At 38.5% G+C, this 25,859-nt stretch overlaps 2 protein-coding genes across 12 annotated transcripts in view; both read right to left on the bottom strand.

Moving 5' to 3' along the window:
• Window positions 1–6,696, bottom strand: part of elmo2 (engulfment and cell motility 2) — a 22,748-nt gene extending 16,052 nt beyond the window's left edge. Inside the window, exons 1-4 of one of the 5 annotated variants that reach the window (XM_020592495.1) lie at window positions 6,368–6,696; window positions 1,615–1,684; window positions 1,222–1,318; window positions 829–869 (exon numbers count right to left, since the gene is read on the bottom strand). In XM_020592495.1, the coding sequence (XP_020448151.1) occupies window positions 829–869; window positions 1,222–1,299 (119 nt within the window). In that variant the 5' untranslated portion in view covers window positions 1,300–1,318; window positions 1,615–1,684; window positions 6,368–6,696. Of the gene's footprint in view, window positions 1–828; window positions 870–1,221; window positions 1,319–1,614; window positions 1,685–6,159; window positions 6,338–6,367 lie in introns of those variants that run through there. The other 4 variants (XM_020592498.1, XM_020592499.1, XM_020592500.1 and 1 more) reach the window with 4 other exon arrangements.
• Window positions 6,697–10,447: 3,751 nt separating this feature from the next.
• On the bottom strand, window positions 10,448–19,012 carry arfgap1 (ADP-ribosylation factor GTPase activating protein 1). Of its 7 annotated transcripts, XM_020592501.1 has the most exons (14): window positions 18,786–19,012; window positions 17,645–17,715; window positions 16,773–16,882; window positions 16,245–16,416; window positions 15,692–15,792; window positions 15,495–15,581; window positions 15,289–15,403; window positions 15,146–15,202; window positions 15,009–15,041; window positions 14,834–14,863; window positions 12,837–12,893; window positions 11,526–11,585; window positions 10,968–11,023; window positions 10,448–10,845 (listed from the first exon to the last, which is right to left on the bottom strand). In XM_020592501.1, exons 2-14 carry the CDS (start codon window positions 17,702–17,704, stop codon window positions 10,506–10,508), a joined length of 1,278 nt encoding a protein of 425 aa, XP_020448157.1. In that variant the 5' UTR covers window positions 17,705–17,715; window positions 18,786–19,012; the 3' UTR covers window positions 10,448–10,505. The 7 variants fall into 7 exon arrangements, with proteins under 7 accessions (XP_020448157.1, XP_020448159.1, XP_020448158.1 ...); XM_020592503.1 differs by lacking the exon at window positions 11,526–11,585 and having other exon boundaries at window positions 10,968–11,017; XM_020592502.1 differs by lacking the exon at window positions 14,834–14,863.
• Window positions 19,013–25,859: the final 6,847 nt, after the last annotated feature.

Here is a 25,859-nt window from a genome sequence, read left to right as displayed (position 1 = left end):
GTTACAGAACTACATTTTATACATTATCCAGATTATGGCAAGGCAGTATATAATCAGAGGGTTTGAAAGCATTTTATTTGCGATATATAGAGGGACAGCGACACACTATTTGCATTGCATACAGTTTGTGAGGATTACACGATCCACCGAGAGGCACAGCAAAGTGCTGCCTCATCGGGCATCTCCTCCATGTATTTAAACGGGACATACGGAAATTCTGCTATTCATTATTGAAAAAAAAATCCTTCAACATCGGATTCGAACGGCAAAAGGGCCTACAACACACACCAGCAAATATTAACATTTATTATATTTTATGGTTAACTTTTTTTTTCTTTTCAAGATTGACAGGGGAGGCTCTGCCTTACCTGCCTCCCCTGACCGCACGTCACTGCTTGAGTGCCTCTGGTGGGACTAAAACAATCTTCATGACTGATTTACAGCACACGTGGTTACTGATGTAGAGCACAAATAAGAGTTGGGCTGCTGTTCTCCTTTCAAAGAATTTTTCCCAGAGCTTTGACTGTTTCTTGCAACAACCAAAGGAATCAACAGACAGACCAGAGTAGTCACATCATTAGAGAAGTTCAGTAGTACTGGATTTTTTTTTTTTTTTTTTTTTTGCTTTAGGTAACCAAACAGAACTAAGTGATAAAACTTTAACTTCTGCTTTTCTGTTTACTCTATCCATCCAAACCACCACAATGACCAATTTTAGCTGATCCCTACCTTAAACCTTAGTAAAACCTATCATCTGGGTAATGAGCACAATGTCAACGAGAATAGAAGTCATCTGGAAATATTAAAATATGTAGGAATAAAGCTTACCCATCACATACTTCCCGTATTATTGAAGACAAAGGTCTTTTCTGCAAACAGAAAAAAAAACATTGCAAACATGCAAATTATAACATTAAATGACTGAAATGAAAGATAAATCATCACTACTCACAGCCTTATTTTTTTTCTTGCAATGACAATTTAAAGGCAAAATTACTTTTCTTAAATCTAATGTTCTCTGGCATGAAAAGCACTGCAGGTCATTTTATGTATTCTGCAAAGCTAAAGCGCATCTCAGCGTTAGTCATGACGTTCCCATTCAAAACAAGTTAAAAGCGATACACAACTTCCCCCTTTAAAAGTCAAATTACTCGATTAGGTTTCAGCCATCAGAGGCAGACTGGAGATGTATTTAATGCCACATTCTATGCAAATACAGACCTGGTCCATCTCTATGAGCTGAGCATTAGCACCAGGCCATTCAATAGCCACCTTCACAATGTCAGCTGGAGGTGGCATGGCTAGTTACTGTAGCACCCTATAGAAGTAAAAAAGATGCTTGTTGTAATCACCTGTTGATAAAGCACTTAGTCAAAATACACTTTTAGAACATCTGAATGTATTACATTTATTTGTGAATATGAAAAGTTATTGCATTAAAATGATAAATTACTGTATGAAACACATTTGATAACTTACCTAATGTCAAAATAATATAAATGTTATTTCATTGTTGTACTGTAACTCCTACAGTATGTCAAAATGTTTGGACCCGTGCTGAGTAAAAACCTGTTCAGGCTGTCAGTGTAATATGAACTGGAGGTTATGCATCACCTAATGGAGAAGTGCGGAGGGGGTCAGTCACTCTCGCTGCTCTGTTGTGTGAACCACTGTGTCAGCTCCCCTGTGAACACACAAACCCACACACAGCGGTCACGTCAGAGCAGAACCTCGTTTTCCTTCAAGCCCAAACATTTGCTTCATCTCTGCATTTTCTCTCCACTGAACTGAATCTGTCAGTGAAGGGAACAATAAGCATGACTGTTTTACAAAACCACACACGGTCATGTCTTACTGCACTTGTGAGGACACTCAATGCATTCCCTAGCTCCTTACCTTACCCTTCACCATCACAACTACATGTCTACCACCAACCTTAACCTAAAACTAATTCTAGCCTGATCCCTAAAACCAAGTCTTAACATTGAGAAATCCCTCTTAAGTTATGAGGGCAGGCTAAAACATCCTCACAATGGCATTAACAAAAAAAGAAAGAAACAAACAGAAAAAACCGGAGCCACACAATGTAATAAAGACTTGCGCACACACTCACTAACACATATATAGAGTAACTTGACTGGCTCAGGTCTTTGGCCTACTGGACTCTGGGTCTGCTAAGTTTAGATGCCCAGGAAAGGTTTGCACATTATTGCTCATATAGATAAACCAAATATCTTTATACTTCACTGATGTTATGGCTTTCTTCACAGACTTTTCATACCAAAATTGTATTTCTGTGTTTCTGTTGTGGAGGAATAAAAAGGCAGACAACTCTTTCATGGCTGGCCCTGTCAGAAAATCACAGTGGAGCCCGACTGATATATTGGCCTGGCTGATATTATCAGCCATATTTTAGCTTATCACAGATAAGTTGCATTTGTTGGCTGCCAAATACCAAGAAACGGCTGCGCTGAAATGGAAAAGATATGTTTGAGATAATGAGAACCTAGGCTTATTTATTTTTCCAACTCTAAAATATCTCACTCAGTATTTCAGTTCCAACCAAACTGAATGCATTCACTGGATTTTTTTAAAAGTTAAATACTGATATTACCCATAAAAATCAATGAAAACACCATCACAATACTTTTATCACAAACTCCCATAAACAGTCATCCCATGTCACTCTTCACATTTTACATTTCAAATGACATTTTACTGCTCTTAAGTAAATCACGTCTGTGGTTAAATTTTCTTTGTTTAATTTTCATGCCACACCATTATTTACCTTGAAACATTTCCTCCCTTCTGTGTCCTTATGTGTGTCATTTTTAACAGTAAATTACAGCAGCAGAGATGCTTATTAAACTCATTTCATTATTTCCAAAGACTGCTCTGAAATGCAAGAGCGAGAGCAAGGGGGTAGGGACCCGTCTTTGGCAACAGAAAGAGATCTCTCTGCTCCGCTCTGACACGAAGGGAGCATGAAAAGCTGTCTGACAGACTCTGCCAGTGACTGGAAGAAAGTGGTAAAAAAGAAAAGAAAAAGACACTGCCATTCTCTAAAAGGCTCTTTGCACTCAGGGTGCTTTCAGGACACAAAACACTTTGTTTGGCTTATAGCTGCTCATTTGGAAAAAAAAATCTTTAGCAAACTGTTATAGGTGAAACAAACTGCCCTGAACCAACCTGAGGAGATGGCTTCTTTCCTAGAGATGTAGCTGTGTTATAGTGCAATTTCAGAAATGCAGCACAGTCTTTCTGAGGAATGTGACTGTTTGTCTCATCCTATAAATGCTGTATGTTCCCCTGGCAGTTTGTATCAACAGTGGCTCTGACATCTGCCGCTGGAATTTAAACTGTAGTAATGTGAATAATAGGCATGCATGCCTGAATCCTTTCATCTCTACAACTTTGAGCCATGGGATTACTGAACCCAATTCAACTGAGATAGGGTGCAGTATATTTGATTAACACTGACTACAACAAATGGTACAGAGTGAAAACTGCCAGTTAAATTCAGACTCCAACCAGCCATCTGATGGAGAGACTGCACCGCCTCCTCTTCAAGCAGGCTGCCCAGCACTTCACGTAATGTGTGATCTCTGAGCCTGCCCTGCTGAAAAGTTTCCCACAAGGAAGTTCTGGTGCTAATTTGCAATTTTCAGCACTGACAGCTGGCTAAAGTCTCACAGAAAGTTGTGCAGTGTTATAGGTATCTTATTATCTATGCAATACACTTACGGACTCCGGGGTTGGACAGTATGGACAGTACTTCCTGCAAACAAATGATATCCTTGATAGATTTCAATCAGCTTTCCAGATATACCATAGCACTGAAACTGCTCCCATAAAGATTTTAAATGACATTCGCTTAAATAATGACACGGGGAACTTAAAAGCCTTGATGTTATTAGATCTTAGCTCAGAATTTGACACTGTGGTTCATGAATTACTTCTAGACAGAATGAAAAACTGGGAGGGACTATCAGGAACCATCCTCAGGTGGCTCAGATCATAACTAGAAGACAGGGGATATGTAGTCAGTATTTGTAATTATGAATCTGAAAGAACCACCATGAGGTACGGTGCCCCATAAGGACTGATTCTTGGGCCCCTCCTATTCATCCTGTACATGCTTCTGCTTTTTTGAAATCTCCAGGAATGTAGTGTTACTTATCATAGCTGCATGGACGACACGCAGATATACTTAAGGCTCTCACCAAATGACTATGGTCCTATAGACTTATTATGTCTATGTCTTGATAAAGTAAACAGCTGGATGCAACTAAATTTCCTCCATCTAAACAAACACAAAACAGAGATAATTATTTTTGGAAACAAAGAAATAAGGCTGGCGGTCAGTGATTACCTTAGGTCTAGGACACTAAAAACTAACACCTGTGTCAGGAATCTTAGTGTAATCTATGATGAGGATCTAAATTATAATGGCCACATCAGAGCTGTAACAAAGTCATCATTCTGGCAGCTTAAAAACTTACTGCAGCAAAAATGAGGAACTTTCTATCTAAGAGGATTTAGAAAAGCTCATTCATGCTTTTGTTTCTAGGGCAGACTACTGTAATGCACTGCTGATCGGCCTCCCCAGTAAAACGATCAGACAATTGCAACTGATTCAAAATGAGGAAGATGCTTGTAGCCATTATGCTGCCCACAGCTGGAACCAGCCTCAACTGGAGCCACTTTTAAAATGTCCACTGCTTGTAATTAATGTTTCTTAATTCCACCCAAAATTGCACTTTATCTGCTTTCATTTCTGTTTTTCATCCATTACTCAATGACCACCTGACTTCATGGTGCTGTTTAGCTGACTGTACAGACACTGATCTCAGCTGTTTTCCAGAAGAAAGTATGCCCGCCTCTGGTGCAAATTACTCAGAAGTGTAAATTACTCTGAGGTTAGTCCTCAGAAGACTGAAGTAAAAGGATGCAGGTTTATTGAGAACAGTGAAACTCTACAGTTTGCCACAGCTATCCTGAGGGTTTTGGGACAGTTTAGCTGACTGTACAGACACTGGTATTTCTAATTCCCAGAAGAAGGTACGCCGCCTCTGATGTTCAAGTATTCAGCGGGAAGAAATAAAGGGGGGTGCAGACTGACTGCAGTGAGATGCAACATGACAATAAAGACTCAAAACAACTACAAAGTGACTCAAATCTACTACAAATAAATGCACAGCAACAGCAGAGTCACAACAACACTACAAAAACACAAACAATTACAAAATGACTGCAAATAGAGAAAGGATGGCAACCACTATGTTGCCTGTAGTTATTTTGGGTCTCTCTCTCCCTCAGGGTAACCGCTGTAGGAAAAGTGGGGGGCTTTTACATGTCTGTGCCCAGGGGCCCAAAATCTCATAATCCGTCCATGGGTGTACGCCTGGTTACCGGTCTGTACTGGGAGCCAGTTCATTGGCTGCACGTGCTGTGGCGGTGTCATAGCAACAACTGCTAAGGAGCTCCAGCCTGAAAGAAATCCCGCAGTGTGGTGGGAGCTTCAGCTCTAAAGAACCCCTGAACACTTGTCCCGGGGCCAGCTACTTTTCACCGCGACCCGGATGTTTCTGACGCCATTTTACTCTTCTTTTATACGGTTCGCAGCTTCTGCCTGGGTCAAACCGCGTAGGCTCCGAAGCGTCAAACTTTTCATAATAGTTAATGACTTAGCTCGTTGGATAACTACATGGAGTGGCGCCCCCTCTGGGTTTATGATGCTTATATGGAGATGACTGCTCGGTTTAGTAAAGGAAAAAACTACTTTGGCAATTTTCCCTTATCCTCTTCACACAAAAAGATGATTCAGTTAATACAAACATTTTGGAAACGCGACAACAACCATTCCTCCTGCATGTGAGAAGCTGTCATCTCATGGACATTAGCAGTTAATGCGCGCCTCTTGTATAGCCTTAAGCTAACTTATTAACAGGTTTAAGGCCTGGTTATAGGTGACCCACCAGGCTGGACTGGAGCTATGGAAACCAGATGGAGCTCATACACCGATGTAGCAGCAGCATTTTCAGCCTTGTGATCTTAGGGGAAATAAATCCCAACTCGTGATAATGTCTGTACATTAAACCGCGGCTAATACAGACAGTACTGACGCCTGTATGAAAGTAACACTAACAGCAAACTCACTCGCTATTACAGCCAATACCAGCGTTATTCCTCAAAGGCGGTTAATGTTATTCAGTCGTCCAGCCAGTCCCTGTCTGCTCCTCCATTGCTGTCATGGTGCAGCCTGTCACTCGGTGGATATTCATACGATGTCCCAATTCTCACTGGATCTATTTTCGTTTTGCCAAAGGCGACTTAGCTGCTAATGTCAATGATCAGTGTTACTCACCCCGAGTCCGGGCCATCGGTGATGCCCTCAGTCAGTATCCTCCTCTCCAGTGGAATACTTTTAGAAAGAAGACTAATTCCACGCCTTGTAGGCGGGACACAATGTAAATGTAACCGTCTGCAAATAAGACAGGCCTTGATGTATGATTTGTGCATTGTCAGACTGACATCTTCCTCAAATGCACAGTGGGACTGTAAGGAGGATGCGACATTACTAAAATCCTAAAACCGACAAGAACACAAAATTATATGCTTCCTGATTTTTTTTTTCCCTGCAGATCCTGACATGGTTAATATTGCTCAATCTTTAAAACAACCAGTAGTTAGCAGGCAATTATCACTACACTACTACTTTTCATCAAATATTTAGCACTTTCTCTTTTGACGTGCAAATCGACGCAGTGCCTGTAACAAGATCACATTATATTGTGTTCATTCAGTCAGCTATTAGGAGAAAATGATTAACAGATGAAATTCAGTTGATCAGGATAGGAGCTATTTTCTTAATTATGACTACATTTTTAAGAAACGTAAATTTGGATTTTTATGACTAATAGATTCTGCATCACAGGGGCAATAAGTAAAATACCATTACATTCACAGCACAATACATTTTTATTTAACACAGAAACCATGTGTACAAGGAAAATATCAGCCTCAGCTGAGTGGGTAACACTGGCTCATGTCATGGGACGATTGCTGGTGAAACATGGAGGGGCAAGCAGGCTGCATTTCAGTTCAGTGAGGAAACGACTTATGAAAATGTTTCTTTAGCTCCACATTACATCTAATGCATGACATAAAAATTGTATATTTGATACAAGTTTCATCAACAAACACGGACATACCCAATCTCAAATGTTCGACAGGCACAGACACTGAGCTAAACTGTTGCTGTGGAATGTTCAAGTTCAGAATGAGATTCAGATGGTGTCCAAAAAAAAAAAAAATAAAACAATCAGGTTATATAAAAGCACCATCTCCATATATGAAGAACTACTGGTTGTATATCATTTAGTAATACGTTCTCCAATTTGACCACAAATAAGGTTTGTCAGTAACCCCAAAAGAACATTCAAAAAAAAGAAAACCTATGGTATTTATATGTGTGCCGACATGTACACCTCAATGGATCACACACACACAAACTGACGTCAGCATCAACAGAAAACAAATACAGCTGTTTAAGGCATTTAACAAATGACTATACATGAACACGAGTGCAGAGGTTCACAAATGTTCCGGGAGTGTTCAGTTCTTACCTCATTGCATTGTCAGTGAAAAACATACCAATCTTTGCAGTTAAACACTTGCAAATCAAAAGCTGTTGTAATGAGGCCGACATTAAAACAATGCTGAATGGTTAAGAAAGGGGGGGGGGGGGGGCACGGGCGTTGGCCCATATTAAACACTTGCAAATCAAAAGCTGTTGTAATGAGGCCGACATTAAAACAATGCTGAATGGTTAAGAAAGGGGGGGGGGGGCACTAGGTATTCGGCCGTAAACTAAACACTTCTTAGAGGTAGGAAATGGACAGGGAATAAAGTTCCCAGGATCTATCCTTCACACTTTAAAACCTGTGTGATTGTAAAATGTTATTTCTATCAGTCAAGAAGTCGACTGAGGAACAAGTACAGCAAAATGATATAACTAGCCAATAACAAACCAGCAGCTATATTGCACTAGCAAACTACTCTGTGAGCAATTAGTATGACACCAAGGCTCTAAGAGTCCGATACAAACTAAGCATGTTAAGATGTCTTCTGGTATTAGTCGTTAACTTTAGAATCTATTGTAAAAGTTCCAATAAAGTCAGACACAAGTTATACCTCTGTTAGAATTGGTTCTATTAAGTGCACCTTGAGTTTATTATGAGTGGTTTGGATCATGTAAGAAAACTGAGGATCCGTAGGTTGTTAAAATACAAATTCATCTTCACAGCTGGAAAAAGAATGATAAAGTTGCAACATTCTGCGTTACAGGGAATAAAAGGCCATGCTGGGACGTTTAGGTGCTGCAATACCCGTGCACTACCAGTGTTGGTTACTGGACAAACAGGCTTAATAAAATACTCAGTTTCACACTTTTTACATTCCTAATCTTTGAAACAATGAGCTTTTCATGATCATTTTGCGATGAACATTTTGCCTCTGACCAAGGGATGCAGTAGGTCAGTTACATTAATTCAAACAATTGTTTGAAAACTATGAAAAACTATGACCATCTAAGCATCCAGCATATAATGAGCCTCATTAATTTCACTCCGCGATTTAGATGTTAATACAAGCGTGCAGATTTCTCTGACACCAAATCCACACAACACAGAATAACCAATGTGCAACAACACCCGACATCAATGTGGAGAACACTGCACACAGCTTCATTATAAGAGATTCAATTTACAACAACCTGTCAGTTCTGCTGGGGTCTGAGGTTGCAGGCCCACAGGCTCAACGGGTGCAACTCCATGCAGACAACACGCATACAGTACACGCAGTATTTTACCCAGCAATGAGCAACTTTCATGAGAAATGATCTACGATAAACTAGTGTATACAGTACATCATCTTTAGACAGTTAAGATTCCCAAATGAGTGCATGTTGAATGTAAAAGTGGGAACTTCTGAATTAAATCGATTATGTCCAACAATGGCTTTCATTATACAACCCACTACTCTTTAGGGGTCCAGCTGGATTTATATGAGAATGAAAGCTCGTCAAAATGCCAGGACCCAAATGAGTGAATGCGGCCCGTCCTTAAAGTGTGAACTCTAATTTGAAAGTTGACCTGCACTAAATTTCAGTTCAAATAGTATCATGTCAGAAAAAGAAAAACAAGAAAACATGAGTTCATAATAATGCGCCTCCTTTCCCCCCTGTAACGGTGGGTACAATGGCATTCAAAATTTTATGCTTGTGAATTTTATTTTGCGATTGACTCCCGGCATTTTTATACACACCAACAGAATAATTTCATACATAAATGAAGACAAAATAATTTAAAGAAAAAAACAATGTGATGAACCACAAAATGTTGTATTAACTTGAGTGGATGCATGACAAAAAATGCTAACATGACATTGGGGTTGTGTTTATCTGGAACTAAAGACTCTTGCTACAAACTTTTGAATAGAAATTGCAGTTAAGTCTTGGGCTGTTAACAGCAGAGAGAGAAGATGGAAAGACATGAAAGTAAAATCACAATATTGAATCAACCTCAGAATTTGTTTCAACAGCTCATTGACTTTAAATTAAATACATCAAATTTGACAGAAGGTTTTTGTCACTTGTCTACATGACGTATCCATTAAATCTAAAGCAACCTGACCATTTTACTAGAGAGGAAATTATAGATATAGTTGATTTGTTTAGGACATTGAACTGAATTTCTTAGAAACCTGTTGCATCAGTTTCTGGTCTTGATAACAAGATAATGTCGTATCAGCAGCTCTGTGCTTTCAAACAAAATTACATATGTATTTAAAAAACAAAAAAATGGCATAAAGGTAATTCAAAACTGACAGCCACAGATTTTGATTGTTAGCCAATTTGTTACAGTGTTTTTTTTGTTCTTTTAAATTTCATTCAACACACTGTAACATCAATATGTTAAGGGACTCATTCTATGCAAGATCAGTTCTACAAAAATAAAATATGCAAAATGTCTAAAGGACAGAAAAAGTCAATTTGAGGACAGAAATATTGTGACTAGTCTTTAGTAAAGCACATACAATGATTCATATTTACAATGTCGGATTTTCTTGTTCATGCATCTTTATATGGTGAACTAAAACCAGTATCATTAAACCATGACAGAGGATTAACACTGGTTAGTTCACTTAAGATATTTAAGGAGCCCAGGTAGTCAATTACCTACACTGATCCATCTTTATTCTGACCATGTTAATTTACAATAATATACATGACTGTACGTTAATATTATTCTTTAAGAATATGAATTTATCAGTCGGCTCAACTTAAGCGGAGGCGTCACTCATTGTTTCTTAGGTTTATAATAAATATATTTTGAATGGATTGACAGGAACTGAGCTGAGAGGCAGGTCTTTTCCTGGAAGGTGAAAGAAGACAGGGAGAAGGCCAGAGTGGAAACGAGCTGACATGTAAGGTTGGGAGGTGACTACCAGTCTGCATTACCCCACGTATCCTCAGCGGGTTTGGTGGGACTTTTCTTCGTCTTACCATCCGCATTCTCCCAGTTGTTGTCGCAGGCCTCCCAGCTATCCTCTGTGCTGTGTATGTTGTTGGATGCTGCTTCGGAGCCCCAGTTATCCCAACTGTCAGAGCTCTTCTTTGCGGAATTATCTGCGATGGTCCAGCTGTCGGTGCTGGGAGACTTCTTGGCTTTTAAGGAGCTGTTGCTGCCAAAGGTTTCCCAGAAGTCCCTTGAGACAGGCTGGCTAGAACTGCCTTGATATCCCTCAGCGGCATCCATGTTCTGGTAGCTCTCTCCAGCAGACCTGAACGCAGTCAAAACATAAAGACAGGCATGTAAAATTCACATTTCATAACATCAGATGACAGAGTACAAAAGAATTTTGTATGTGGAATTTTTAAAATAGCTTGAAGTTGTTCATATTACCCATCTTCCGGATTTCCAGAGAAGAGATTGGTGAGTTTTGCACTAGCCCCCTGAACCTAAGCAAAGAAAACACTTCAGCTGACAAAACATTTCAAATGAAAGTCAATGTATCAAATTAGAATGTTGTAATATCCAACTAACACATTATGTTTCTACTTAAGCAGAAAGCCAAATGATAACTGAAGGAAAGTAATGGCCTATTATAAAAATATTAACATTAGCTACAAGGCTATTTCAGTCTTTGAGGCAGTAATAATAAAGTTGCATGCTGGTTATCCAACAGCAGAAAAGATGTGTACACAGTACTCACCACCAGAATAATAATGGCAGCAAGAAAAATGACAGATTAACTGAATTAGTATTGTTCAAACATTAATCAACATTTCAAAACCAGACTCCTTGGAGAGCTACAATGTAAGAGGGGACTGCTTCTGCAGTGTTTGCACATCTGGATTAAAAGGCCCTGGTTTAATCGGGCACTGGGATCAGTGCTACAGTTCCTCACTCAGGAGACTGGTTCCGAATGTGTACAGCATGGCAGACGTCTGCCCGTCCTACCTTGTTTGCCAGCCCAGTGATGCTGACAGTCATTTCATCTAGCAATTTGCCCTCTTTCACCTGGATGAGCCAAATTTTTATTAAAACAACAATAACATATATCAACAATAATCTTCCTGTTTATGTTTGTCAAAAAGAACAACAGTTTATTTTTCATTGTAAAAAAACTGATTACAAGTGTTTTGTTATGGTCAGTGTGAGAAAGAATAACTTTTTGTTTATGTATAACAAAAGGTTATTCTTCAAAGGAAAATATGTCCAAACTTATGCAGCTGTGACCATTTTGCAAGAGTAAAATGATGTAATTGTAATGTGATTTATGAACGCTGGCTTGTTTTCTTACGGCTTCACTGGACTCATTGATCTCATTAAAAGACACATCCAGGAGCTGCTCACCTGACATTGAGAGTTAGAGCAGCTATGTGGAAAAACACTCACTGTGACTTCGGAGACGACGGCACTAGTTAGTTCACACAATTTGCCACAAACAAACCTTTAACAAACTGCGTTTGCACAGCCAGTGAGCAGCCACTGCCAACTGAAGAGCTCCAGGCTGTGCCATTTCAGAATTCAACTGTTACAAGCCTTAGGGCCAAGACTATGGAATATGAACATTTTCCAAAAAACCAATGAAGCCTTTTCTAGCCAAATATGAGAGTTTGAAATCAGTTGTCTTGCTAAATGAATGGGCAGACATGTTTTTAAATGAAGAATTTCTTATTTGTGAAGGTAGGTGTGACCCAGCTTTGACACAGGACTTTTTACATTTTTCAAAAGCAGCACTGATTTTACAACATTCAGTGCCAATGTAATATAGTCTGTAACTTTAAGTATAAAGACAATTTAACATCCAACCCTAGTTCAATTTCTATTGTTAAAATAACTGAACATGTTTAAACACTGATATGGTAACAGGAAGGTGATGTGAGTTTTATGCAAACAGAACCTGAAGTGAAAACTGAATGCCTTGAAATCAGGCATACTATCTGGTTAAAGACTCTCAAACAGAGTTAAATGTACTTTTAGAGTTGTCCAGTGCATGTGCTGAGATGTCACATTGACTCACACCCATTCCCAAAGAAACAGTTCACAGCTGCGTGCTTCTGCAAATGGCATGGTTGAATTACTGACTGGGAGACAAAAATTAGAAACCACAGCTTTTGTCCTTTAGTGTAAGCTGGCATGAAGCAGATAAACTGACAAAGACAAGCGGTGTAGAAAATAGCACATCCACATCTGAAGCTGTTTGGTTTTTTTTCCTAATGCATTACATCCCGCCACCAAAGCGACAACTTCAAACATCAGTGTTACCTTTTCTTGAGTCGGTTTGATAACACTCTCATTAAATGTCTGTCCTAACTCTGTGGCCTAGTTGGAAGTCAGAGGGGAGAAGTGACTTGAATGAAACACAGTTTAACATTCACAGGAGAACAAGACACTGAGCTGCTTGTTCTGCAGTTGCAGAACATTAACTGATCATTCCCATTCACCATGACACTGAACAAGCACTAGAGGGTGTAATGGTTCCAAAAAAAAAAAAACAAAAAAAAAAAAAACTTTGCATCAGCAGCATAAACATCTCTTCTGAGGCAACACTGCATATATATACTTCTTTCCGAGTAGGAAGACTTTCATATACTAGCAGATTTACTTTCCCTCCTGAGTAACAGGTTGCATAAATTCTTTTTCCTCAGGATTATTTACTTTAGATAAGACAACAATAAAACAAAAACAAAGTAATGAACAACACAGTGTACACAAAAAGCCTGATAAATGTTGCTACACACCATTACACCTCTACAGCACTGTCTGAAGTCAACACAGACACTGTCATGCATAAATGGATAACCCATGGATGTGAGAGAACACTTCTATATCAGGGGTAGGAATTAAAGGTAATTCCCATCCCGTAATATACAACCCCAAATCAGAAAAAAGTTGGGGCTGTACGTAAAATCAAAACTAAAACTCAAAGTAGAGATGTGTAAATCATCTGTGCCCTTTAGTACATTGAAAGCAATAAAGTATAACATTATTTGATGTGATACTTCATCAATTTAATTGTTTGTTCAGAATAAACACTCACTTCAATTCTGATGCCTGCAACACATCCCATAAAAAGTAGGGACAGTAAAGCGTTTACCACAGTGTGATGTTGCTGTTCCTTTTCACAACACTTAATCAGAATTGGAATCTGCTTTAAAAGACATTTAAGGACACCAAGTGGTTAGGTTTGTCAGGTGTCATTTTGTCCCAAACTACCTGCAAACAAGTCTTAAGGTCTGGGTTGTTGTGTTGACGCAATTTTGTTTCACACCTTCTCTACTGGGGACAGGCTGGGACTACGGGCAGGCCAGTGCAGCACTCGCGCCCTTTTCATCCACAGCCAGACATTGGTAATGTGCAGTATGAAGTTTAGCATTTTTTTTGTTGAAATATGCATGGACGTCCCTGGAAAAGATGTTGTCTTGAAGGCAGCTCATGTTGCTCCAAAATCTCTATGTACTTTTCAGCAGTAATGGAGACTCACAGAAGTGTAAGTTACCTTTGCCAAGAGCACTGACACAACCCCAGACCATACTCTTCATCTTTGGTCCGGAGCACATGGCATCCATTCCTTCCAAAAAAGACCTGAAATACTGAATACTTCAATAATTTTCTCACACACGTTGGCAAACTGGCGGTCCTCGGCCCATCTTTGCTCCTAAAGGGCTCGGCCTTTCTTGATGCCACTTTTCTACCAAATCATGATGCAGTCGCCTGTTGACATCACATGCTTCCAATGGAATCATCATTTCATTGTTTTACCTCATTACTGGCCCTGAAATGCAACTGTCCCAACTTTTTTTGGAAAGTGCTGCAGGCATCTGAATTAAAATGTCTTTATTCTGAACACAGAACAAAATTGATGAGGTGTCACATCAAATAATGTGCTGCTGTGTTGTTTTCAATGTCATACATGAAACAGATGATTCACACAACACTATTTTCAGTTTTAATTTTACCTACCACCCCAAGTTTTTCCGATTTGAGGTTGTAGTCTATCCCATAATACAGTTACATGTACTACTGTCTTTCACAGGTTATCCATAGAGCCAAAGTGTACAAGACAGAAAAAAAATGCCTTTTGTTAGTGTAACTGAAGTGGCTGAAGACGACATTCACCATTTTGCAAAATGTAAAAGTTTTAAGGCTTTAGTAGAAACTGAAAAACTGACAAGCTGTCAAAAATAACAAACATCAGTAATGTGTATTTAAATAAAAGACATGATGCGGAAAAAAAGCCATGCACCTATTATCTGCTTTACCGGTTCTGGGGGTGCTTTATAGCCCCTTAACTACGTCCAGAGAGGGCAAAGAGATGTTAAAGCAGTAACACAGTTATTACAGCTTGAAAGTTTACATTATATGTTAAGAAATCTTTCCCAGACAAAAACACCTTTATTAGTAACGCTAACAAGTTAAACATGACTGTAGGCTTACCTTTAAAGTTGCTTGGTTTGCCAGTTTAGTTGTCTGTATGGGGGGAGAATTATCTTTATTATTTTATAAGGCTTGTTATTCTTAGCTAGCCTCAGATTCAATGCTTCACAGACAGGATGTGACATAAATATACTTACGTTATCTTTAGCAATAGAAGCAAACTTGCTAGCTCCCACAGTGAAACTGCTCCAACCCTGCCAAAAAGAAAAAGAAACTGTCACATGGGAGGAAAAATACGACAAAGGTACTAATCAGCCTAAAAATAGATATCGTAACCTACTGAATAAATAGAAGACATAGCATTGTTCAGGAAGTCTTCCTCTTTCTTCTCTGGGGTCACAGTGTTACCAAAACCAACATAACGATTCTCTTGATTCCCACTGTAACCCCCACCACTGAAGAAAGACAACAAACCATTTTAAACAGGTCAATTACAGTAAATAACAGAAGAGTACGTAAGAGATTTAAAGAGTGTGAGGCTTTTACCTCTGATAAGAGTTAACATCGTCACTCAACCAGTCTTCAAAAGCTTTGTCGCTAGATTTAGCTGAGGTTTGTCCAGACCCTCCAGAGCTTCAAAAAAAAAAAAAAAACCAAAAAAAAACACGCAAATATGAATTTACTGCTGTTCTGTATCTGACATTACACACACTATGTTTAGAACTTCCTCATCAAACTGATACCGATGAAAGGATGAAAGGCTGGTCTTGGCTTGAGGAGGGGTCCAGTTTCTGGCAGGGGATGTTTCAATGGACCACTCCTTACCCTCTGCTAAAGTTGCGACCTGTCATGTCCAGAGTCAAAAGAATGTGAAGTATTCTGCTAAACGAGTGGCACATAATGTACAAGCTAGAAGTCACATAGAAACCCCAGGCTACACTGGACCATTCTTCAACTGGCTTTTAATATTAAGCTGTAATTCATATCCATGAAATGATAGGTTACACAATTTGCTGAGTATATACAGTTAAAATTATGATTTTATAGGATCCAAGTTCCCTCTGGTTGAATTCATTATCACAACTTAAAATCTTGGATCAGAGTGAACACAAAATTCCAGTCAGTTGTTACTTAGTACAAAAATGTATGCATCTATAAAATTAAAGACTAAAGTGCTAAAATGAGGATTTTTTCCAAAAATGCTAAATGTGTAGGAAATAATATAGATGTGGTCTTCATTCAGCAAGAAACCTCAACATTTTTTTAATCACAGATCTTTGAGTCTGCACAGCTCACCTTGTCTCTGAAGAGTGCAGCAGCTCTGCTGTTGTATTTCTCCTGCAAGGACCAGTTGGGATCATAATCATCTTGGAGTTCAAGAAAGAGGCGAAATTTCCCATTTCCTCCAGCTTTCATCTTCTCAAGCTCAGTGTCTTTCCACTTGTCCATGGTGACAGAACGCACAAAGCTGCAGGCAGGGCAGAAAAGACACATTAATCATTGTTAGGCTGTTAAAGATCTGCTGCAATGAATGAAAGAAATACATCAACTTCTCTGGGATGTTCAGCTGTTTGTGAACCTAGTCATTACAATAAGGTAACATACTGTATACACATGACTCAGACATGAATCCAAAACAGATTATTAACCTTAGTGTTCCTTTTGATGTTAGCACTGGTACATCTATCTAAAAGCTAAGTGTACACCTCTAAAAGTTTTATTTCATGCTAAATGAAACAGTAAAACCTGCAAACATCAGTGAATAGTTGCAAATCACATATGAAACATCTCTAATGTTGCCAAATATGCTTCAGAGTTTCCTACCTGAGATGTACTCCCAGGCCTCTGTGCTTGCCAGAGCACTCGAGACAAATCCAGATGCCATAGGTCACACTAACCCACTGAGGGTTGAAAGCCCCACATTCAAAACACAGCTGCAAAGAAACCATGAAGTATTGGACCTTGAATAAGTTTATGTATTATGTAAACATAAAAAAAGAGCCAAACCATGCATTTATTTGGGGAAAACAAACATTACAAAACATTCATTAAAACCTTGCATTTCAACAAGTACATAAATATTTCACTGAGAAACAAAATCTCGAGAGCAAAGGGTTTAACAATTTAAACAACAAAATAAAGTACTTCTTTTTAATGCAATCTTTTATTTGAGTTGATGCTCCAAAGTGAAGCTATTGTCCATCATTTAAATAATACATATATTCTTGTAACATATTCATTTTTAGACTAGGAGACATTATAGTATACACTCACTAAACACTTTATTAGGCGCACCTGTACAAGTGAATGTAATCCATTACAACAGCCCTGACATTACATGTATCTTTATGCATCTCATGAAGTTTCAGTTTTTGAGGAAATTGTCATCAATTTATCAGTTCAGTTGTATGTTCATTATTGAGGTCACATTTTGTTGTAACGGACAGCATGACATTCAGTGGTGTCTTAATATTTGTCCTTTAGGAATAAAAGGAATGCACTTAATATTAGGAATACTAGGTTGATAGCAGGACATTTGGTGAGAATTGTGGGGAGGTGCTACAGTACACTGCAAGCCTCTTAAACACCTGCTATCTGCTGCAATACAATGTGTGAAATATAAGGCTCTAGTGAGGGGACACTATGTGGACTAAGAAGTGAGCATAAGCAACTTGAATAAGATGCTCAGGACTTACATTATTCTCATCCTGGGTTCTTACTTCCTTCAGAACTCTTCTGGTCCTTGGACTTGCCATGCTGACCCACACTGAAAGAGAACAGCAGAGGATGTTCTTAACTACTACATCTAATTTTCAAAACAGACTATCTAAATTAATCCTTGAATCTGTTCAAAACTACAAGCCGTACTCCTGGGGATTAGTCCTTCTGAACCCAAAATTACATTACCAAGCTATGTACATCCTGAATACTAGATTTCTATTACAAATACTGAAATCAAATGTTCCTATTAGACTGTTGTTTCAAGACCCCCAAGAATGGATGGACTACTGAACCTGCCTGCCGGGCACAGGTCCAGGGGCCCCTAGACCAGAGAACCATGAAGTGAGTAAACCCTTCTGTTTCTGTGGAAAGTTTATCAAATGACTACAGAATGGTAGAAAACAAGATTGACAAATGCAAAACAACTGCAAAGTCATAAAATTATTCCATCATGAATCCATTAACCAACTAGCCTAATCCTTTCAGCAGTAGTTTAAAATATACTGATGTTACTATCCACAAATCACTTTTAGGCTACAGTGTAACCTCTGTCACCGGATAGATTTAACAGGCAAGTATAATGGTTTCACAAAGAAGCACTCTTTACAAACCCATGCAGTAAAACATGTGAATATGAGGGAAAATATTAGCACAGAAGAATAAGCCTCTGGAGTAAACCTACCAAGTACTGGCAAATTCTGGGAACACACTGACTGGTTTTGTGACTATTCTGTAAGAAAATAAGGTCAGTTGCCCCCAAAAGCAAGGCTGCTTGTTAGTCACGACCTAAATATTTAAGAACTTAATCATTTTATGTCGGAGGTACCTTGAAGAAATTTAATCAGTGAAATGTTAAAACTAATAACAGAGCTTCCACACAAAAACTGCAATCGTGTCAACCCTCCTTGACTCGTGACAAACACCACAGGTCACAACGTTACAATAGGTTAGCTACATGTAAACATAACAACAATGAATACATTATGATGTCTTTGCGGTGGCCTACTTTTGAGCAATGATTTAAAGCTACTTTCAAAATGACATGGTAGTTAATTGCCAATGCTAACGATAGCCTAGCTATCGACAGAGCTAGCACTTAGCTAACTGATCCATTACCTGTCTGTGATTAATGGAAAAAAATGACGTTGTATTCAAAGGATCGTCCGGCTCCAATGATAAAGTCTACTAAGGCTTTTCTTCTGTCGCAGAAAACGGGAACTATTATATCAACACAACCTGTATCCGGACAGTAGAACTGTATTTTAAAGATGACTAACGACATTAAACACCGGTAGCCATGTTCCTGTTTGCCTACGTTGACAAGGCAATGCATCATGGGAACCCGCCCCCTCCTCGTTTAGTGATTCTTCTTCTTTGTTTACTCACTCAGTTTTCTTGACTCTGTTGCCTCTAGGGCAGCGGAGTGTGAACATAACGGAGAACCAGTTCGCCATAACAAATGTAGTCTACGCTTCTTTAATAGGACCACTTCTTAAAACATGTCACATGTTTAAAACAAGTACTTTCTTTGGGCAGTAGCCTATTTGTATACAACTGAATATTTCTAGACTACATTTGACTCTCAATATGCCGCTTTCACAGCAAATATTTTGACATGTCTGCAGTGTTCTATAAGAGAGGCAAGCTTACAGTGGCTGATATTTAGACTGTGTCTCTGGCAAGTGTGTGGGGCTTTGGGGTACATAATGACTTCTATGACTTCTGTGCTATCCTCTCAGCCACTGAAGAAACCTACAGGTCCAGCATGTACCAGGTCTTCTCACTTCACACATCTTCTCGTAGCCTAATTTTTTATGGGTTGAACAAAGTACATAAAGAGGGTTCACACATCCACAGCAATAAAATGTTGAAATTTTTTGTTTTATTTAGTTCAAATTATCCCACATCAGTACAAATGTTTTACACTGAAGAAAATATGGGTGAAGCATCTGTACACTGTTTTTGCGCTGATGTGTGACAATCTGAACTGAACAAAAGGAAACACTGATGTGGATGTGTGAACTCAGTTTTTTTTCTTCTTTTTTTTGTCTTTGGTTGAGTGTGACCTAAATGGAATTAAGCAATGAATGAGATGCAGTGAAACTGGAGTATGTGTGTTTTTAAAGCATTTCGCAGTTAATGAAACATTACAGAGCTGAAAAATGAAACACTTGAAAAAAGGATGAACAATAAAGACTAAGAAAGTTTACTTTTTACATCAATTTTTTTACCAGTTATTTCAGTAATTCTTTTTGTTAAGTCAAATTTGATCAAGGAATCAGTGACTTGACATATTTAAACATTGCTATATCAGGAGTATTGACATTAATTAACCCTTGGGGAAGATTAAAGCAAGGAGTATGTACTGGCACCACAGGTTTTATCAGAATGACAGGGTCTGTACTTTTTGCTTGGTCAGGCTTTTATCACTGGACACATGAGAAGTATTTTAAAATTATCTTCCACTCAATAATGTATTTTGTTTATTGTTACTTCAGGTGTTGGATGTCACTGTGCAGAATGATGTATGAGCTGAGTGTGATGTTGGGGCAGTTGCTCTGTGCTCACTTTATATAAGATGTGTGTCTATGAGCATGATTATAAGGATAATCACCTTTATTAGCTGAGTATGTTACACACAAGGAATTTGTTTCCGGTACAAAATCAAGGCAGCCATCTGTGGCACTAACTTGACCCATGGCTCTAACCATCGGGGGCAACTTGGGGGTTTAGTGTCTTGCCCAAGGACACTTCGATATGTGGACAGCGGGCACTGAGATTTGAACCTTTAACCTTCTGGTTGGGAGACGACTGCTCTACCCACCACACTGTCACCTCCCATATATCATCATAATATATCATCACAACTAGTCTAAGTCAGGCATAGTTCAATATACAACTTAAACAAGTGCATGTGTGCCGTTCTGTGGTGGTAAATCAAGTTACAAAAAACTATTTATGGCATGTAAGCATCAGTAACGGTGCTTCTTTCAGAGGTGGTTGGCGTAGGCTTCTCCATCATCTGCAGTGTTGACGATTTTGGTGTGCTGAGTTTTCACAGAGGCATACAGCTCAGATACGTTGGAGGCAGCATTTGTGTTGCCCTCATCCTCTTCTGCCGGCGCCAATGGCTCTTCTAAATAAGCGACATCTGAATATGCTATCTGTGGAGAGCTGCGGACACCCTGAGTCCTGGGAGGCTTCAGGGTCACGTTGGCATAGCAGTCCTGAGTTTTGAACTGAAAGAAGAAACAAAAACTAAACATGTCAACATCCTCAGAAAACATTACATATAATAGACATGTTTACAGGGAAAATGTTTTCTTCTGCTAGTCATTATGTTCTAAAGAAATCCAGTCCTTATCTTTTAAACCAATGTTGTGACACTGCCACTTCTTTTTCTCTTTTAAAACTAAGGTGATGCAATGTGTTTGAATTGACAGTGGCTCTACAGCAAAGACTTCAAACTCTGTAAAAGGGTTTAATGACTCCACCTGTGAGTCAGTATCGACTCTCTGATCCCTCAGCGATGAAGAGCTGACTGACAAGTGTTGAGGATCATCTTCTGTGACCAAATTCATGCCTGTGGAAAACATCACATCTCAAATAAACAAAGTTGTATACAGGCATAAAGAGACATTGGCACAGACACAGAGAGACATGTACAATGCGCTTACTTGTTTCTGTATAGCTTAGGTTTCCATAAATAGGATTATCTTCCATCGTCCTTGGGCTCTGACTTAAATTTGATATACAGACCATAACAAGAATAAAGTTTTTTAACATTCAGTTTGGCAATGAACTAAGTAATAAATATTGCAGGCCATTTTAAAGGGAACATAACTGAACAGTACCTTAGTTTTGTCTTTGGTCGACATGCCCTTTTTCCTGTTGCAGTATAAAGAATAATACATTAAATACAGGAAATTTATTTGTTTTCATTAGATTTTAATAAACAAATAATGTAATTACCTGAGCAACATTTTGATACACAGTAAATAATATTCCAACACAGTAAAAGGAACAGCAGTCCACTGATAATCCCAAAGAGCACCTTGATATTAAATGGCACACAATCAAAGTTCCAGTCTAGAGAAACAGAGAGAAAGAACTATGTTTATTATTGATCATCTGGTCTCTCACAATCTCCTTCAAACATGGCATTTGTGTAAATTGTAGACTGAGCATAACCGACTTCCAAACTAAGCAAAATGCATTTGTGAGTGAAGGGAGACTTCACATTAAATTGTTGAATAGCCCTGAATTAATTTACTTTCACCCTTGACTAACACTAGTAAAATCCAGATAGAAAATTTGTATCAAAACCAGAATAATCCACTATCTGCATCTTATCCTGGGAAGGCTGTGAAGGCTGGGGTATCCCAGCTAACTCTGAGCCAGAGGTATACACATGCACACACAGCTGAAATATACACTGTTGGTCACTCACAGATTCTCAGTATTCTCAGTTTAGTCTTCAGGTAACCAAATCAAACCACCATGTCACCTAACACAGAATGAAGCTACGTTTATTTTACTGTTGGAACTAAGGGCAGTCATAAAGTTATTTATAAAACACATTTTATGCAAATATATAAAAGCAGTTGAAAGTGTGTAGCATTAACGCATAAATGACACTGATAAAGAATAAATAAAACTGTGTATAAAACAGTTAGAGGTTTTGATCCCTGCTGGAAAATACAAGGCAATAAAGCAAATTCATTCAGGCAAGAACAGCACGGGTGCCCTGGTGCAAGAGACTGACAGTACTTTCTGCTCAGTGCTCAGTCATCAAAAGCAGAAGATGCGGTTTTATTGACACACTGTTTAGCATGACTGTGTGAGCTGTGTGATTGCTCAGTACCGTAGGTCTGTGCTGCAAGAATACATGCTCTGCAAATGCTGGATATATTTCCCACCTCAGGAAGCATTTGTAGAACCTTGTTTAAGTTCAGTGTGCAATGGTTGAGCAGCACATCACTGCGTTTCTTAGCACAGATGACTAAAGTAAAATATTTACTCAACACTGTTTTGCAACACCACTATGTCAAAAGAAAGATGTGCAACTAAATTTCATTAATGATTTCCACTAAATTAAACTTGTGTATTTTGTATCCATAAAAGTCTTTCAGTGTTTCTGTCTGAATTTTATCTGATGATAATGTTTTGTGAATATAAGGCTTTATTATTATTATTATTATTATTATTATTAATAGTAGTAGTAGTAATATGAAACACATCCTGTACATTAACCTACCATATAATAATTTCACCTGCCTCCGAGCAACACTGACCGCTCTAAGCTGTGGTTTTATAAGAGAGTTTCAGAAAGCAATAACAATTGCATTGTTTCCGTGGGTGGTGTTGAGAAGGATTTTTGAGTGGCAGACATGAAAATCTGATCTTACAGTCTGGGCACCCCGGCCTCTCCAGAGATGCTAATATATGTTTAATTCAACCACCCAAGATATGGAATAAATAAAAGAGTTCACATACATATTTAAATATGTTATATTTGCCTTATATAAGAGTATGTATATATGATTAGGGTGCACACATGGGCTAGTCTGACAAATCCACCCCACAGTCTGATTTTGTTGTTTTGGCTTGATGCATATATCATTTATTTAAAGCCACTGCAACCAGTATTTTACAATACAGATATATATCAAATGAGAATGCAAAAACTGTGAAGGGTGACTTGATGAACCTGCAGCAAATTACTGCCTCAGCTCTACAGATCGCTAAACCATTATATTCATCTCATTGTTTAGCAGCATGGCTGCAACTGTACTGCTGTGGTTCACCCTCAGTGTTGGTTTCAGCAGTAACACTGCTATACGCACAACCAAATAAAGATTCTGTATTTCCATAAGTGGAGTAAAACTATGGAATAATTTAAGTGTGGACATAAAAAACAGTAAGAAAATTGATGAGTTTAAACACAGATATAAAGGTATGTGTCAATCAAGATATGGGCAAGAACAGGCTTAATGATTAATCAGATGGGAATGTGGATGTAGAATATGTATCCATGTAGTAATACTGCTTGCAAACCAATGATGATAAGATGATGTTAGGGGGTAGGACTAGATAAGTCTAACTTCTTCCTACTCCATTCAAGCATGTACTAGGTATAAGCAAATTGAAAATATATTTGTGGATATGTCTGGAATTATGTGTGGTTACATACTGATTGTTGTTACATGTTTGAAAGAATAAATAAATCAAATCAAATCAAATCAAACACTTGCTCTAAAAACCCATGTACACTACCTTCTCAGCACCAAACGGCAGGTGGACACAGCTAGTGAACATAGAGAAGCATTTAACATTAATGTTAAATATTTCACTCAGGAGCTGGTAGACCTAAAACAGTGTACATACCGAATATACTTAGTACACAGATGGAAACATGACACCAAACTAATCATAATCTAAAGAATTTAAATGCTTCACTATGTTCATTAGCTACTCACTAACTGTGTTTGTCTGCTATTTTGTGTTGGGCAGTGTACAGTCAGTTTATCTGAGCTTTCAGTATAAAAAGCTGTCTGCTGTGGCTGGAAATGTTGCTATGAAAGCGGTGCACCAACTGGAGAAATCCACCACATTTTTCACCACATGGAGCCCTGAATACCCTGTTATGCCAGATGAAGAGTTGGAAAAGATGGAAAAAGTACATGGACAACAAACAGGTAATCAAATATCAAAAAATCCTATTTAAGTTCTTTTTTACACAACATATTTAGTTGTGGATTTGTCAGTCAGTTTCCCTTCTCAAACTCAGTTATCAAAAGCTTGCGAATTCTACTTGACCATTTAAAGTATATTTGACCCCTCAGTCCTGGAAATGGATATTGTTCTTATAAGAAATACTGACTGTCTTCATGACTGACATTTAAAAAGCCAGTTTTGTAATTACCCTTTACATCTCAAACCCACTCTTGCATTAGAAGTGATCATTTCAAGACTTACCAAGTGCTCCTTTATAATTTGTCTCATTGCATACCATGGTAATAAAGCTTTAACAGTTCTCTCTCTGTCGGTCCTACTACACTGTATCTGTGAGAGCAAGACTACAGCTGAGTGTTGAAACTTGCAAAGTGTGATGCTATTCTAAAGAAGAAACTGTTTTTCAAGGGACTCTTATCATGCCACAGGATGTGTGCTTTTGCAGAAAACCACAAATCTTTTTTTAGAAGGAAACAAAAAAAGGCAACAAAGCAATGAGCCTCTTTTAAATATAGTATGAAATCTGGACCCAGAAACCGGTTTTACGACCACTATTCACTTATCCTGAGAATTCCTCAGTATTTCTGAGAATATAAAAAGTCACATCTACAGTAAGATGTATTAGCCAGTATCTGTGCAGTATTTATTTTGTCATTTGCAACATTAGAGTCTTTCTCTTAAAGGGTTAATGGATGGCACCACATCAAGAATCGCCACTCTTCTATAAGTGATATAACCATAAAGCAGAAAGAGGTCTGTGCGGCAAAACACATCAGGTTGTGGGAAACAGTTGAGGTCTTATGCTATTGACGCTTCAGATACTGATTCTAAGTCTCCTCCTGCTTCTCATCATATTTGAGACATAGCAATCACATTTAGTTGAGTCCTCTCAATAGCTGAAGATAAAGCCAGTTAAATGTGGACTACCACTTATCTGATGGCCTCTACAAGGTGACCTGATTCTCAAGTGGCAGATAATGATCAGTGTTTACAGGCTACATACCCAGGTTGACTAAAATCCAAATAGCAGTTGTGTGAGAATAAACACTCAGATAGAATCAATGGATATGGAGTGTGATAAGCCATTTTGCAAATATGTAACATTAATATTTTATATGTGTACCACAACCTCAGCACCTCAGGTTTAGTGATCCCCTGCAGCACCAAACTACATGATTTCCAACTCTTCCCATGCACACATTCCCTGAAGCCTTTGTTTTGTTTTTTGATTGTTTTTTGTCACCCTTCAAGAGTTACAATAAAGATTTGTATAATAAGAACAAGGATGTGTTTGTCCATCTTTGTATCATGATACTAAATTATTTACACTAATAAGTACGTTTTATGGGATTATCAAAGGAAACCGTGTACATGATGGGACTCAAAGTTTCGTCCTGTTGACAACTCTACTCTGCCTGATGTGATCTGCAGTGGAAGGCCAGGATCACTATTGCT

This window comes from Monopterus albus, unplaced genomic scaffold (genome assembly GCF_001952655.1).
Source record: "Monopterus albus unplaced genomic scaffold, M_albus_1.0 scaffold18.1, whole genome shotgun sequence".
Lineage (NCBI taxonomy): Eukaryota > Metazoa > Chordata > Actinopteri > Synbranchiformes > Synbranchidae > Monopterus > Monopterus albus.
This window is presented reverse-complemented; position numbering and strand designations above follow the sequence as displayed.

Excerpts from the sequence above, each read along its gene's own strand:
- arfgap1 (XM_020592501.1), bottom strand. The coding sequence starts at position 17,704 with ATGGCAAGTCCAAGGACCAGAAGAGTTCTGAAGGAAGTAAGAACCCAG. Across the intron at positions 11,024-11,525 it reads TCACTGGGCTGGCAAACAAG|GTTCAGGGGGCTAGTGCAAA; the intron begins GTAGGACGGGCA and ends TTCTTTGCTTAG. Across the intron at positions 10,846-10,967 it reads TCTGGAAATCCGGAAGATGG|GTCTGCTGGAGAGAGCTACC; the intron begins GTAATATGAACA and ends GACTGCGTTCAG.